Source organism: Xenia sp. Carnegie-2017, unplaced genomic scaffold (genome assembly GCF_021976095.1).
Source record: "Xenia sp. Carnegie-2017 unplaced genomic scaffold, XeniaSp_v1 HiC_scaffold_6, whole genome shotgun sequence".
NCBI classification, from domain to species: Eukaryota; Metazoa; Cnidaria; class Anthozoa; order Malacalcyonacea; family Xeniidae; genus Xenia; species Xenia sp. Carnegie-2017.
The window spans coordinates 20242898-20259132 of record NW_025813526.1 but is presented as its reverse complement, the minus strand read 5'-3'; the positions used below and the strand labels follow the sequence as shown (position 1 = coordinate 20259132).

Genomic DNA, 16235 nt, shown 5'->3' with positions numbered 1-16235 from the left:
AAAACATCATAAAACACTACAAAAATTTGAGGCAATTCTTATAAATTTTTTATTTTTCTTTTATTGGAGGGTTTTTTACCGGATCCGCCGGTTTTCCCTCCCATTTCGTTTTGGTTTGGAAAAAAAAACAGTGTCCACATTTGGGGCCAAGTGAAGCCATTTGTCATAACATTATTTATCGTAGTTATCATGAATATTCACGTTTCTTTTCATTTCTTGGCTTTTGGGTACATCTCCCAAAACACTGCGTTTATTAAATACAATGGCATACATTTAAAAAAATTGGCACGCAATTCATACATGTTGGTAGTCTGCAATTATTTAGCTACTGAATGAAAAAGATTTAATCATTTCTCTACATGTGTAGTGCTGAGGATTAATTACTGTGTTGAATAGGAATTTGAAGTATTACTCCAGTAACTATACAAAGTTCAGAGCATCTATATTAAGTGTTACTCCAGTAACTATACAAAGTTCAGAGCATCCATATGAAGTATTACTCCAGTAACTATACAAAGTTCAGAGCATCTATATGAAGTAAAGTTGTCATTGATAACCTAACCATAGAATTGAAGACATTTTTATGACACAATTTTATTGTGATATTCAACTTTAGTGTTGTGGAATGGGTCGCAATTTACAACATTTACTCGATAAAAATATCACATTTCATCGAGTCATTGCCTACGTGATATGTTTCTTCACCAGTAAGTTGTATAAGATTTTAGTAAATAATGGAAAATTCAGGACATCATGAAAAAGTTTTGAAAAAGAATTTTCGAAAAATAGGGTGTTGTTATTGGGTGTGGTATCTCAAAAGGAATAATCTCGTCCTCTCCCCCTCCCCTCTTCCCCTCCCCTCTCCCCTCCCCCACCTCCTTCCCGTATGGCTATTGGATACGTAATGTTTTGTTTCATGTTTAAAGTTAATGTATTAAAGTTGATTTAAAAATGAGATAATTGAAATTCTAAACATTTTCAAGTATGTAAAAATACTTAGTCTGTTTTCATAAATTTCAGCCATTCACATTGGAACGCATCTTTTTAACTTTGAGAGTCTTATTGATGCTTATGGTCGTGACTCTAAGGATCTACGCTTTCATTTGAGTGATCTGGGGGATTCTGGGAATGATACTTACATCAACCCTATAAGAAAACAAGCTGCAGTAAGAACACATGACGTCATCAATAATTTTATTCTTCACGTGACCATTAACATAACATTACGTCATTATTTTTACAGGACCCTCCAACTGAAGTCTTTAAGACTGGTAACTATACTTTTTACTTACGAAACTGAGAACCTTAGATAACATGAAAACATGACAAGATTTGCGCTGTGTAATTTAAAATTTTTAATCGTGATTTGTGGGAAGAATTCGCGTCCTTTGCACTTAGTTTAAATGCGACGTTGAATTTTAACCAAAGACAAGATAGAAACTGGTTTGTAAATATTCAGGGCTCAATACTCGTTATTTGTGCTTATTTTATTATCTAAAGCTTTCTATAAATTGTGGAAGACATAATTAACATTGAATTGTCCTTGCTTCTTCAAAAGTACTATTTACTTTTATTTTTTCATTAGTTGTAGGTGTTTCAGGCTTTATAATGACATTAGTGCTGGTACTCATGGTAAAAAATTTATACATTGAACATTTTAGATACGGAAAACATTTGCTTTTACGCCGAAAAAAATATCTTTGTTTCATGATTTGATTTTTATTTTTGTCAACTTCTGTTTGTTATAGCTACTAAATCATCAACATTTTCTGCTCATTCAACTCAAATCCTTTCCCTGACTTACTACGTACAACAGCTTTTGTTTCATCTTATATCATACTTCTTTATTGCAAATATATTTTGCCAAGATGGAAACAAATTCTTTTCATGAAGACTACTGCACAACAATCAACTTAGAACTTTAAAATAAGCCCGTTACATATTACATAATTAACGGCCTTTTCAAAATTTCATCTTGAGCATTCTTGTTTGATTCCTGTTTTAATTCCTGTTTTCTAGGTTACGTCATCAACAGGACTTCTAAGGTGTGAAACATCCATCAAATGTTATTGAAATTCAAATGAAGAAATCTGGGTTTTCATCTTTACCTGGTCAGGTTAGGTGATAAAATGTTGACATATTTCTTCATAACTGTCATTTCTTATGGATTTTTTCACTGCTTCAGTGTACACCAATAACGATTTTGTTGTGCAAAAATATTATGTTCACTGTCAATGGTTTGATTATTGAAGGACTGGGGCTTTCTTAATTATTGAAAAATAACTTTTTTCGCTGTGATCTTTGATCTGACGTGCTATATTTATTATTAATTATTCATTGTTGTTATGTACAAAATGTGACATTTTGACAAGCTATGGCCAGCGAATTGTTGAATTCTCAGGTTAACGATATTCTTTGTTCAAATTATTTGGAGGGACCATCCCCCCTTCCCAAAGCCTTCCCTGTAACTGACATCGCGTGGACAGTCATTCATTTATATATTTTTACTAACGTTATTTTACAGTATGTGTTTCTTCAATGTCCAAAAATTTCTCATTTGGAATCGCATCCTTAACCTCCGTACGTGGGTAGGTGGGTAGGTAGTTTATTAAAATATTAATTGCAGCCTTGCGGCTGAATTGCAAATATCTACATTAGTAAAATTATAATAGCAAATAAGTATCTAAAAATAAGTATCTAAAAATCTAAAAATAAGTATCTAAAAATGGTACTCGCTAACACCAACAGAGACAAAGAAAACTCCATACCTGGCCACTTTGTGTAACTTTATGTACACAAGGACAGGATGAACGAGTTCTTCGCTCTGTTGGTGCGAGCAAGCGGAACTATATATTTATGTTTACTTCTCAGGCTATATTTACAGTTATTTTTGTTTGGCAGTAAATTTCTTAATTTATGGCGTTCATTTGTTTCAATTGTCTGGAAATAACGTTTACATAAATCTTCATGGTGTAATTCTATTGGTGACATATCTAGCTTTTTCAGCCCAATTTTATAACTATTATAAGGACATATTATTGATATCACTCTTTTTTCTACACGTTGGAATTCGTTTTTTAAGTAGTTTGGTAAGGAATTGTAAAAACTAACTACTCCATAATCCATAACCGATCTTATACAAGTTATATAGAGAGAGATCTTTAGGGATACCTTAGCTCTCTTTAATTGAATTAGAAAATAGATTCGTTTATTTACTTTTTTGATAATATTGTCAATATGAATGTTCCACGTCAAATCATTGCTGATCGTAATTCCAAGAAATTTTGCTGACTTAACAACCTCAACCTCGTTGCTGTTAATAACAAGTGGGTCAAAATTTGGTGTTTGTGTTGAGAAGGATATTCTCAGTTCTTTGCACTTGTCAGGATGTAATTGTACTCTGTTCTTTTTGGACCAATCATTTACATCGTCAGCTATATTTTGTGCATGACTCACACTGCCTTTAGGTACAATTTCGGAAGCAGTAGTGTCGTCGACAAATTTCCAAAAAGATGGTGCTCCGTGTTTTAGATCGTTTATCATCAATGCAAAAAGCCAGGGTCCTAGTTTGGTGCCTTGAGGAACCCCAGATGGAACAGAGCCCCAGTCTGAATAACAATCATTTGCTAATTTAACGCGTTGCAATCTGTCGCTCAGAAAGTTGATGATCCAATTGATTACGCTAATTGGAATGTCCAGATTACACAGTTTGTCGACGAGTATGGAATGGTCTATATAATCAAATGCTTTTCGATAATCAAATAAAATCGACCTTACAGTAGACCCATTTCCATCTGTACCTAATGTCCAATTATGTAACATACTGATCAGTGCCATTGTTGTTGACGAGCTTGATACTATCCCATACTGGTTGGGATCGATCACCTTGGTTACTGCCGGTTTTATATAGTCTGATACTATAAAGTCTTCAGCTAACTTTGAGAGACATGGTGTGAGAGATATTGGTCTTAATTGTTTGGTAAGGTCTTGAACTGGTTTGGCTTTTGGGAGCGGTATAACATTAGCACTTTTCCACATTTTGGGAGTTGTTGTTCTTTGTAAGATGCATTGATTATTAAGGTTATTGGTTGACCAACTATATCAGAAAAGTCTTTCAATAACCAGTTTGGAATCCCATCTGGGCCACACGCTTTGTGTACATTTAATGCGTTTAATGCCTTCTGGACACGTTCTACACTCACTGTAAGTATTTCAGGCGACCCTTCGAGATGATGGTATTCCAAGGGACTGGTAAGTTTATACTCGTCGAGAGGATCCAAGAATGCAGCATTTATTAGGTCTGCTTGTACTTTGGGTGACAGTTCGGAGAAGCCATCGATGTCAATTTGGTTTACTAGATCACTGGTTTGGGCTTTCATTCCACTTAGGCGTTTAACCTCAGCCCACCATTGTTTAGGTTGTTCTCCCTTAAGGTGTTGAATCTTTGATTCATAATAATCAGATCTACATCTTTTCCTAACCCTGTTGACGAGATTCCGGTAGTATTTAAAGGACGCTGATTCGCTACCCTGGGTGTTAAAGGCCTTTTGTCTTTTCAGAATCAATGACTTCAGTTTTTGAGTCATCCATGGTGCATCAGCACTGCAGATTTTTGTCTTTTTGAGGGGCATTAGAATGTCCAAGCCTGTGTGTATTATCTTGCAGAATATATTCCACATATCCTCGCAGGAGTTTGAGGAGGGGCTTAGTAGGACATGCCAGTCAAAGGAACCTAGGAACTTCCTCATAGCTATTTTTGAGCTGTTCCTTAAGTCACGTCTCATAATGATCTTCTTCTCATTATCTGTACTTCGATCTCTAGTTTTAGGTGGTACTAGTATAGAATTGTGGTCAGATAAGCCAAAAGGAGGGTGTGCTTCGGGTTTGTTGTAAAATTCATGCATGTTGGTAAATACCAAATCCAAGGTTACATTCTTCCTAGTTGGTACTTTTACAATCTGCTTCAATTTAAAATGGCTGCTTGTTTAATGTCTAATCTGTTAAAATCTCCCGTAATGAGAAAGCCACAATTTGGGTACTTTGTTTCTGCTTGTAGTAATGAAGTGAATAAGTGATCTCGTATTGACCCTTCGTCGGCACCGGGAGGGTGGTAAACAACAGCAGCAATAATACATGAAAAACCACGGGGCAATCTATTAGGTCTTAAATGGAGCCATAAAATTTCATGGCTTTCGCAGCACTGCAAATCTTTCAGTTCTTTGTACTTGCATATACCTTCCTTCACATAAGCACATACACCTCCATGGCTGTCTGATTGCCTGTCTTTTCGAATGACAGCAAAATCTGGGATAGAAATGACAACATCAGAAATTGACGATCGTAGCCATGACTCTGTGATAAAAACGAGATGAATGTTGTTGCGTAAAGTGAATTCTCTGATCTCATCTATTTTAGGTACAAGAGATCTAACATTAGATAGTAATAGCTTTGGCACATTATAAGTATCTTCTGTAGGTTGTACATGAATTCCATTCGTAGAGTTGTTTATGTTGGCATCACAAAAGGTGTTATTTTGAATATTTAATAAGTCGATTGAAGCATTATGCAAATGATTTCTTGTTTCTTGTATTTCTTCGATTTCTTGAGAAACCGAATAAATATCTGTATATTGAGATGTTGAAAGTAGATTAAGCGATGGAGCACTACTTCCCAAAGTATTGTTTGCAATTTGCCTTCCTGAACGGCAACCACGATGAGTTGGTCTTCCTTTATTTATCCCCAATTGAATAAAGTAGCGCCATAATTCACAGCTGACACGACTGTTCGAAGATGAAGTTAAAACAGCTTTCAGAAACGTTCTTGAGTAACATATAGCCATAAAAGCCAAATTTAGTGATTTTAGAAAATAGATGTTGTAAATACTACCCAACAATTGAAAGTAAAATAGGTAAAATATAAAGTTTCTGAGGAGCATATTTTGGTGCTGCCGCTCAGGCGCACTCATGCGATTTAATAGTGCTTACATTTGTCGCTAACATGAAGTATTTGTTCCATCGACGTATATGTACAACTATAAACTTTATTTAGAGCCCAGAGCAAGAGATGTTTAGCGTTCATATTCGCACTGCTAGCGACTGGACAAGTTTTAGTTTGAATCTGAAACTTTTTCATCATTATTGACTGATTTTATGAGAATTTCTTCTTTTTTTGTGTAGTTGCTCTATCAAATACCTGCACTGGAGAGGGAATAGAAGCAAATAATCTTAATGATGTATCAAGGTTTAGTACATTTTTACTACAGGTTTTGTTGTTATCTTTACAATAGTTCAGAAATATTTTAAGATTAGGATAGAGATGACACAAAAAAAAACAATAAAATCACACTTCAAGTCAACCATTGTTTTGATCGACGAAAATTGAAGTCAATGACGAAAGACAAAACAAATCAATGTTTAAAATAATTAATAAAGCGTATTATATTTGAGATTTAGAAAAAATTTAATGCTAATTAAGGGCTTAAAATCTAGTACAACTTGATTAACTGCGGGTAAAACATTGCTCTATGCTTTTATTTCTTCCAAATGCTTCACTGTGTAGTTAAACACCTCGATCGATTTCCGCGTAGTAAGCGTACACTTGATGATCTTTGCAAAGTTTTGTAATCAAAATATGTTACAATATGTCTCAAAAGAGCTGGTCGTCTTTGAAATCAGCCGTTAGTTTGAAATTTGCATGATTCAGCTTCAATGATTGATCTCCACGCTAGGAGGTATAAATTTAATTAAAATAAGTTTCTTGACTGGAATTTTTAATGCACTGTAGCTTCTATTTTACACGTATGTAGTTATTAATTTATTATGTATTTAACTACTTTTAATTAAGGCTCCTTGAGGATCAATTTTTGCTGAATCATGGTAATTATAAATGTTAAATAATTTCAAATATTTTCAAGGTTGAAAAATGAGACATCACCATGAAATATGTGATAGTCTGTCAACAAACCAGCAAAATAGAAGTGAAGCACCTTTCATGTTAATGAAAAAATGCTCGAAGGTGAAAGAATGTGACTTTGACCAAAAATTTTCAACGCGTTTGCATTTGACTCATTTCCCTTCCAAATCGCAAGAAACAACATAGCATTCCATAGGTTGAGCCTAGAACTCTTTTTTTAAATATTTAAAACTACAGTTATTTGTTCAGTAATTTACACACATCAGAAAGTAAAAGTTGAATTAACTTTTTTTGAAACACTCTGTATTAAGAACTTAGATCCTCACACCGTGGGGGCTCCGCTTTGGATAAATCAACTTAAATGTATATTTTATTAAATACGTGTATAATTTACGGAAAATAAAAAAATAAGAATCAAAGGAAAATATCAGAATTCAGCCTTTTAATAACACCATGACAACTCGTAGCGTATAGCAAGTCTACCAGTGCTATGAAAATAAATATTTTGTTGTTCAATTACTTTTTCGTTACTCACTACACTACATATGAGATGACAACAGTAAATATGGGCCAGACACACATAATTAGAGTAAAAGCTGCTTTTTTCTTGGCTACATCACTATCTAAAACATACATAAAGATAAATTACATTGTCAGGTGGTCACCAATGCCAGATCTATCAAAACGCTTGTCAGCAAAGGATTTTTATTGTGTTTAGTCTTTACAGAAAGGAATGGATTTGTGCCTCCATTTCAAGGAGCAAGATACTTTGTTAGCCCTGGCTTTTGGGTATGTTTTCTTTCTCCTTCAGCTGACCAGCAACAGTTGTATTTTCAATTTCTGTAGGCAAAGGTTTAAATGGAGTGTTTGTTTGGTTCTTTTTGTTGTTTAATAAGAAAAATCTTAATATGTACATTATTTACATGTAAAATTTATAGTGCTTAGTAAGTTCCTCAAAAACCCAAGCACTGGCTTTGCTGTGTAAATATACAAATTTCTGTTCACTGTGATAAATGGTAAAATAGAATTTGCATTTAAAACAATTGTGTGTGGAGAGAAGGTCAATAGTTTGGTTACTTGATTCAACATTTCTTTCTATTTACGGTTGGGGATTTACACCTTAATTGTTGTGACAATGTTCTTTTCTCACTTACATTTAAATATAGTAAATCCGATTTTTAATTTATATTTTATTTTCTTGGAGTTAGAGATAACCACAAAATTTTGTATTGTAATTTTGTGGTAAAATCATTTATGGAGCTGGGAGAATCAGTTTCAAAGCAATGTAAAGTACAAACTAAAGCAAAAGCAAGTCATGAATGTCATAGCAATGAAAATGACTCATTACTGTCCATATCAGTAGTAAAGACACCAGTAGAAATGACTCATTTACTGTTCTTATCAGTTGTAAATACATTAGCCAAAAATGTCTGGTCATGTCATTCACTCCTGAATATGGATACATACTTTAAAGAGGATGTTGCCCTAGAAATATATTCCAAATATAATCTTTTTATAGTTAGTACACAATTTGTCTAATGTTCGAATAACGTTTTGGAAAAAAAATAAGAAGTAGTGTAATGATAGTTGCCCCTAATGGGACACCCCGAAGCTTGTAGGAGTTAGTTGTCAGTTCAAATAAACAAGTTTACGCGACAGCTCTCGTGCTTTTTGCAACACTTTACTACATGGTGTCAAAAAATAATTTATCATGAGCCACTTAAAACCTCTAGAGCCTCTCATCTTAGATGAAAACGTCGCAGAAAGATGGCGGAAATGGCGACAAAGATGGGACCTTTACTCGAAAGCAAGCGGTGCCACTTCAAAAGATCAAGACACGCAGTGTGCAATCTTTTTCCACATGATTGGCGAAGACGCCCTCGAGATTTACGATACATTCACATTCACCGAAGAAGAAGAAGGTAAAATCGACCCACTTATCGAGAAATTCGAAGAACACTGCTCCCCTAAGAAAAATGTCACATACGAAAGGTACAAGTTCAACACATGCTCACAAAATGGCCGACCGCTCGACGTCTTCCTCGTGGACCTACGAAATAAAGCAAAAACCTGCGAGTTCGGAGAGCTGCAAAACAGTCTGATAAGGGATCGAATCGTATGTGGAATCGACAATAATTCCGTAAGAGAACGACTCCTACGAGATAACACTCTAACCCATGACAAAGCCATCAACACCGTCCGAGCAGCTGAGACAAGCCACGCACAAGTCAAAAACCTAGCAACACAACCACTCGAAGCAGCTGCCATCCAAACTACGAGAGCTAGCTACCAAAAGCGAAGCCCTCAACAAAAAGGAAAACCTTGTAGACGTTGTGGTACACATCACCTGATTAACCAATGTCCAGCTTACGGCCAAAAGTGCTTAAAGTGTCAAGGCAAAAACCACTACGCCAAAATGTGCTTCGCTAACTCTTCCAGACATAAACTCCACGAAATCACTCAAGAAACCCCTCAAGAAACTCAATACGGTGTTGAAAACTACGACTAAATTTTTCTCGGTGAAATAAACAAGCCGAATGGAAACGAAATACTCCCTAGCATTAAAGTAAACAACAAAGTCATCAGCTTCAAAATCGATACTGGCGCTCAGTGTAATATAATGCCACTCAGCGTGTTCACTTCACTAAACGACAAACCAACTCTTCACCAGACAAACACCAAAATAAAGGCCTACGGAGGAACCCAAGTACCAATTCGTGGTAAATGCTACATGAACATCGAACACAACAACAAGAAAATTCATAGCTAATTCTACGTCGTTGAAATCGACAACTCGAAGCCACTGATTGGTCTACAAACATGCCGTGACCTTGACCTCATTAGCATAAATGATGTCTGTGAAATTCACCAAACCGAACAAAACATTTTCGTAGAGTATCAAGATGTTTTCAAAGGTATTGGCCTCGCCAATGGTGAATACCACATCGAAATTAAAAGTGATGCTAAACCTACAATTCATCCACCAAGAAAAGTCCCACTGAGTTTAATGCCACGCTTGAAATCAACACTAGAAAATCTCACGGACACAGGAATTATCAGCAAAGTTGACCGAGCTACAGACTGGGTAAACAGCCTGGTCATAATAGAAAAAAGAAATGGAATGCTACGACTGTGCCTAGATCCCAAACATCTAAATCAAGCCATCAAAAGAGAGTACTAAAACCCACCATCAGCCGAAGAAATCTCAAATAAACTCAATGGCACTGAGTTGTTCACTGTAATTGACATGACAAGCTGCTACTGGGATCTTGTGGGCTTTTCAGCATTTCAAAAAGGGATGTTACATGATCATAGTTGCTGTAAAATCAGCATTTACTCTCATTATACAAAAAATGACCCAACAACATTCATTTTGAGGAACTTCACAACTTCTGAATAGCTAGATCTTGCAAACTAAACTCATATATATACTTTGAGAGTTCCATACAAGTTTCTTAATAAGAACTGTTCCAGTAAATAAATGAAAGTTGAAAACTTGAAAATACAAATGTTTGAATATTGTCAATAATATATTTATACATTTTATAAATATACAACTGTTGTTATTTGAACCTTTGTTAAAAGAAATCTACAATACAACTGTTTCTAATCAGCTTTAGTATAAGAAGACATACCTAAAATGAAAAGAGAAATTGATTTTCTTCTTCATTGAAAATGAGCTACAAATTCCTTTCCTCTTCTTCTATCTCCTTGTACGTTTTCTCAAAGACAGGAGTATTTTAGCTACTAGAAAATAAAAGATAAGTAGAAGTCCAAATCCTTCAGTTTCAATATCTATAGTTTGTTTATTATTAACCAAATGAAGATTGTTGTATTTTATTGCAGTACATGTTCAGGTCCAAACGCTTTCGTTTTAATTTCTTTCGCTCGTTTTAAAAACTCTTTTGCTTTTTCGTACTCTCCCATTTTACTGTAAACCAAACCCAGATTGTTGCAGGTTGTCGCAATATTAACATGGTCAGGTCCAAATGTTTTTGTTTCAATTTCTACCGCTCGTTCATAAAAATCTTTTGCTTTTTCGTACTCTCCCATATTTCTATAAACCAAACCCAGGTCGCTGTACGTTTTCGCTATATTAACATGGTCAGGTCCAAATGTTTTCGTTTGAATCTTCATCGCTCGTTCACAAAAATCTTTTGCCTTTTGGTACTCTCCCATACTACTGTAAACCAAACCCAGATTGTTGTACGTTTTCGCAATATTAACATGGTCAGGTCCAAATGTTTTCGTTTGAATTTCCATCGCTCGTTCATAAAAATCTTTTGCTTTTTCGTACTCTCCCATATTTCTATAAACCAAACCCAGATTGTTGTACGTTTTCGCAATATTAACATGGTCAGGTCCAAATGTTTTCGTTTGAATTTTCATCGCTCGTTCATAAAAATCTTTTGCTTTTTCGTACTCTCCCATTTTACTGTAAACAAAACCCAGATTGTTGTACGTTGTCGCAATATTAACATGGTCAGGTCCAAATGTTTTCGTTTGAATTTTCATCGCTCGTTCACAAAATCTTTTGCTTTTTCGTACTCTCCATATTTCTATAAACCAAACCCAGATTGTTGTACGTTTTCGCAATATTAACATGGTCAGGTCCAAATGTTTTTGTTTGAATTTTCATCGCTCGTTCATAAAAATCTTTTGCTTTTTCGTACTCTCCCATTTCACTGTAAACCGAACCCAGATTGTTGTACGTTATCGCAATATTAACATGGTCAGGTCCAAATGTTTTCGTTTCAATTTCTATCGCTCGTTCATAAAATCTTTTGCTTTTTCGTACTCTCCCATATGTTTGTAAACCGTACCCAGATTGTTGTACGTTGCAGCAATATTAACATGGTCAGGTCCAAATGTTTTCGTTTCAATTTCTATCGCTCGTTCATAAAAATCTTTTGCTTTTCGTACTCTCCCATTTTATTGTAAACAAAACCCAGATTGTTGTACGTTATCGCAATATTAACATGGTCAGGTCCAAATGTTTTCGTTTCAATTTCTATCGCTCGTTCATAAAAATCTTTTGCTTTTCGTACTCTCCCATTTTATTGTAAACCGAACCCAGATTGTTGTACCTTGTCGCAATATTAACATGGTCAGGTCCAAATGTTTTCGTTTCAATTTCTATCGCTCGTTCATAAAATCTTTTGCTTTTCGTACTCTCCCATTTTATAGTAAACCAAACCCAGATTGTTGTACGTTGTCGCAATATTAACATGGTCAGGTCCAAATGCTTTTGTTTCAATTTCCATCGCTCGTTCATAAAAATCTTTTGCTTTTTCGTACTCTCCCATACTATAGTAAACCAAACCCAGATTGTTGGACATTGTCGCAATATCAGCATGGTCAGGTCCAAATGTTTTTGCTTGAATTCCCATTGCTCGCTCGAGAAAATCTTTAGCTTTTTCATATTCTCCATTCTTCCAAAGCAACTCACCCAGCACGTTGTTCGAATATGAAACATCAATGTGATCAACACCTAACACTTTAGTTTGAATTTCTTTTATCTGATAAAGTACTTTAGTTGCAAGTTTATAGTTGCAAAATCTTTTCAAAACATCTACAAAATATTTGGCAAATTTCCATATTCTTTCATCAAGTTTTTGTTTTGATGATTTGACATCGATCAACTTATTTAGGAAATGTTGAAATGATGAATTTGTTATGAATTTAATTAGATGTGGAATTATTTTGATTTCATCTTCTCTGTCTTCAAAATGATTTAGTGCCCAAGCAACTTGACAGGCAAGATCAGCTGCAGACTCTTTAGAATTATTTTCGTTTTGTTTACAGCCAAAGGTCTGCGATGAATAATTTACGATGGCTTCGTGTACAACGCTGTGCAGGCGGATGTCGTTGTTTTCCGTTTGAAGGAATAAAGAACAATGCTTTAATTGAAGACAGACATCTTCTGCAGACTTTTGTGGATCAATGCTTTTAATGAATTGTACTATAACATCTTGCGGTAAGGGATCAAAAGATACTATTGAGAAAAGTTTAAAACATGTTCCAACAAGATGGATTCTTCGGCATTTTTTTGTACTGCTAACATAACAGTTTTCATTCCTAAGTAAGTTGAGTTTATTTTTGAAAATTGCCATCCATTTTCTGACGCTTTCCTTCATTCAACTTATACAAATATGCCTCCCAGGTGAATGTCGGATTTGCACTTTTTACATCACCTACGTAGGAAGCAGCATTTGCCAGGAACAACGGTTGACGATCTAATTTTTCTGATAAATCTTTTAAAATATGTTCATCTTTATTATGAATATCAGAAAAGACAGATAGAAGTTGTCGACATTCTTCATCATTCATACCATGACTAACTGAAATGTGTTTATTTAGATTTCCATCTGGTGGTATAGCATCTGTATTTTGAACAGTTACTATAATTTGACCATTTTTCCAGCTATGATCACCAACTTGAGGTAATAATGGATAAATTTTATGAAGTTCAACCACGTTATCTACAACAATCCACCATGTTTGCCAAGATTTCAGTTGTTGTGTCAGCAATAATTGAAAATCTTTAATTTTGTCTTCGCTGCTTTTTGCTTCTTTCTGAATATTTTCAATGACAGTTTTATCATTGCTTAATCGTTGATAAAGTTCAGCATAAGTTTTCAAAGAGAGTCGATATCTTTTCCTTCGAGTGTCATCACAAATGTTGTTTTATTTTCCCAGTCAAACGAGTTATACATTTCTTCACAAATTTGTCTGGCTAATTGAGATTTACCACTGCCAGGATTACCAGAAATATAGTAATATGTTAGTTCATTATTGTTAGTACTGCGCAAGTTATTGAGATCTGCTGTGATTTGATTAAGTAACTCTGTACGTTTAACCACATCGTGATTTGATTTGCAAGGAAGTACTTGAAAAGAATTAAATTTGTTTCGTTCACTTTTTATTTTGATAATGTCAGTGAATGAAAATCCTAGATCTTGAAATGAGTTTTCAATATCACAAACCATTGTGTGATAATCAGCATCAGATAATTTACCATCTTCATTATGAGCGATTTCGTTTCTTACTTTACGAATTTCATTCACAGCATTTTTAACTTTTGGATCAATTTTTGTTCCAATTGAGTGGGTAAACAATATTGCTTTACATAATGCCGTACAATCCCACTTACTGGTGTCACCATCTTTAAATTTTGACAAAATTTGTTTATCACAAAATTTTTTCTCTGACATTTCAATATTGAACAACTTCTGACCACTGATTGAATTATTCCATTCTCCGTGGTCTTTACTGCAATGAGTGTTCCACTCTTGGATAAATAAATCAACAAGTTTCTTTTTTTTTAAGTATTTTCTGCAAGTAGTTGTAATTCTTTTCTTCTCTTGACTCCATCTGAGGATCATAAAATTATTAATATCAACATAAATTGTTTGTTTAATTTGAATTTATAGACAACAAAAATTGTCAAAGATTAAACATAACATGTTACAGTTTTACTTGTACGTGTAAATGAATATCGAGGATGGCAGCTGAAAACAACGCAATTGGACATTTTAGTTTTCCTGCATTTAGGCATTTGGCTACCTTTTGGTAGTGGCGTCGCCGGGATTTTGCGAGTGGAAAGGCACAAAATTTGTACCACGTCAGTCGCTAGGGAAATGGCCTTAAAAATTGCTTCTGCACTGGGAAATTTTGAAATATTTATCACAACATGAATAGTTTCAATTTTTAACTTCCCAGCTTAACCTTGGCGGATTTGTACATTCTTTGTGTTATAACGTTACGTAGATTGATTATTGATTTTAATGAAATGTTTTCATATTATAATACTCCCAGAATTGCTGTATTTTCATGAGCCTTACTCTTAGTCATTGCTATATTTGTATTTTTGTGCCTACAAGTTTGAGTCTACGAGTATACTTGTCCACGATCTCATACAGCTTCTATGATATGGTGTAATGTCGTTCATGACATGCATCACAATATTACTTGTTCTTCCTTGCCTACTGGAGACTTGAATTATTGTAGAAGTATTGTTTTGTTTATTTTTAAGAAATTAAAATCTTCACCATTTGGCTAACAACCCAGAAAGGGTAAATACAAAGCAAACTTGTCTGCACAGCTAATAGAATGCTTTCCTTTACAGTAAAGTTGTGTGAATTCCGTAAGAGCTACATTAATGCCATGTGCTTATTTTTCAATTTCGAAATGATGCATATGAAGACACTTATCTAAAATTCTAACGGGGAGCACTTGGGGGCACGTACCCCCTCTCCAGGCCGCACTTTAGCGACAACACTGCATGTTGGAATGAAAATGGAGGTACTGAGTTATATTATCACTTAGGAAAGTGTTTAACAACTTGTCTAACTGACACACAAAGTTCGTTCTGGCAGTCTACTTAAATACAATGACTACTTATTCATCTGTACAATGGAAACATAAATGAAGCAAAGTGCTCTGTAATTTAGCCTTTGCATTAAAAAATTTCCCATTTTTTTTAAAAGATCTGATTGCCTTCTAGAATTAATTGTAAAGACAGCCTTGAGAAATTTTTCAAGTATTCTTCCTTTTCAATAAAAAATCATGTAAAATGTAGGACATGTCATGTTAAGTCATGTTTTTTAGAAAAAAAATTTTTAGTTGTGTAGAATGCAGATTAAGACTGTTTCCTGGCGAACATTTAAAAAACAAATTAATTACACAATGTAAAATATTATGGTAAATTCTGGTATTACCATTTTAAAGTATTCTGTATGTAATCGACATGCAAATTTCTAGAAAAATGACAAAAAAGCTCAAAAACTTTGTCTTACATTTATTAACATTTTGTTGAGTCATGCTCATAAAACACAGAAACATGTTAAGGAAATAGTATGTGTGTAGTTTGGTTTATCAATGTATCCGTTCCCACAGGCTAACAGCCAAGGAACAGTTATTGACGTTAGTTAAATTTCTTTATGTACCATATATAGCTTAAATAGAGGAATTATTCCGACCAATAATAATATTTGTTATTTGTAATAAAGACTATAAATACTGCTCTGTAAAATAATAAAAGTCAGTTCGATCATTAAGTTCACTCGTGGTTGTTACTGAAGGTATAGAGTATATTACGAAAAGAGATATGGCGAGTAACTCGAACTCAACAGGCTATGGGCCCAGAAGAGGTTTGCTTTTCGACGGAAGCGAAAGTAAATACGAGTTATGGGAAGTAAAATTCTTGGGCTAATGCGTCTTCAAAAACTGTACGACGTATTTATCGAATCAGCAAGTGAGAGAGAAGAACCAGCAGCTTCAAAACTGGCTACGCTTTTGCAAAGTTGGTCCAATGTCTGGAC

The 16235-nt window shown here is 34.6% G+C and overlaps 2 protein-coding genes and 2 long non-coding RNA genes across 4 annotated transcripts; 2 read left to right on the top strand and 2 right to left on the bottom strand.

Annotated features, from left to right (window-relative positions):
* Positions 1 to 623: 623 nt before the first annotated feature.
* On the top strand, positions 624 to 1481 carry LOC124458457 (cytochrome b-245 heavy chain-like). The gene is made up of 3 exons (XM_047008479.1): positions 624 to 707; positions 1021 to 1166; positions 1244 to 1481. Exons 1-3 carry the CDS (start codon positions 626 to 628, stop codon positions 1298 to 1300), a joined length of 285 nt encoding a protein of 94 aa, XP_046864435.1. The 5' UTR covers positions 624 to 625; the 3' UTR covers positions 1301 to 1481.
* Positions 1482 to 3968: 2487 nt separating this feature from the next.
* Positions 3969 to 4767, bottom strand: LOC124457285. Its single transcript, XM_047007561.1, has one exon. The coding sequence runs from the start codon at positions 4746 to 4748 to the stop codon at positions 3969 to 3971; it is 780 nt and encodes a 259-aa protein (XP_046863517.1). The 5' UTR covers positions 4749 to 4767.
* Positions 4768 to 6057: 1290 nt separating this feature from the next.
* LOC124458464 lies at positions 6058 to 6355 on the top strand. Its single transcript, XR_006953202.1, has 2 exons — positions 6058 to 6103; positions 6177 to 6355. It is a non-coding gene; the product is annotated as an uncharacterized LOC124458464 (long non-coding RNA).
* A 925-nt stretch (positions 6356 to 7280) lies between these two features.
* Positions 7281 to 8051, bottom strand: LOC124458462. The gene is made up of 2 exons (XR_006953200.1): positions 7562 to 8051; positions 7281 to 7391 (listed from the first exon to the last, which is right to left on the bottom strand). It is a non-coding gene; the product is annotated as an uncharacterized LOC124458462 (long non-coding RNA).
* Between the last annotated feature and the right edge of the window lie 8184 nt (positions 8052 to 16235).

What these genes read in the sequence shown, in the direction of transcription:
- LOC124458457 (XM_047008479.1), top strand. Translation starts at nt 626, where the DNA reads ATGGGTCGCAATTTACAACATTTACTCGATAAAAATATCACATTTCAT. An exon ending in CGTGATATGTTTCTTCACCA is followed by an intron (nt 708 to 1,020) that starts GTAAGTTGTATA and finishes CATAAATTTCAG; the next exon opens with CCATTCACATTGGAACGCAT. An exon ending in CTATAAGAAAACAAGCTGCA is followed by an intron (nt 1,167 to 1,243) that starts GTAAGAACACAT and finishes TTATTTTTACAG; the next exon opens with GACCCTCCAACTGAAGTCTT.
- LOC124457285 (XM_047007561.1), bottom strand. Translation starts at nt 4,748, where the DNA reads ATGAGGAAGTTCCTAGGTTCCTTTGACTGGCATGTCCTACTAAGCCCC.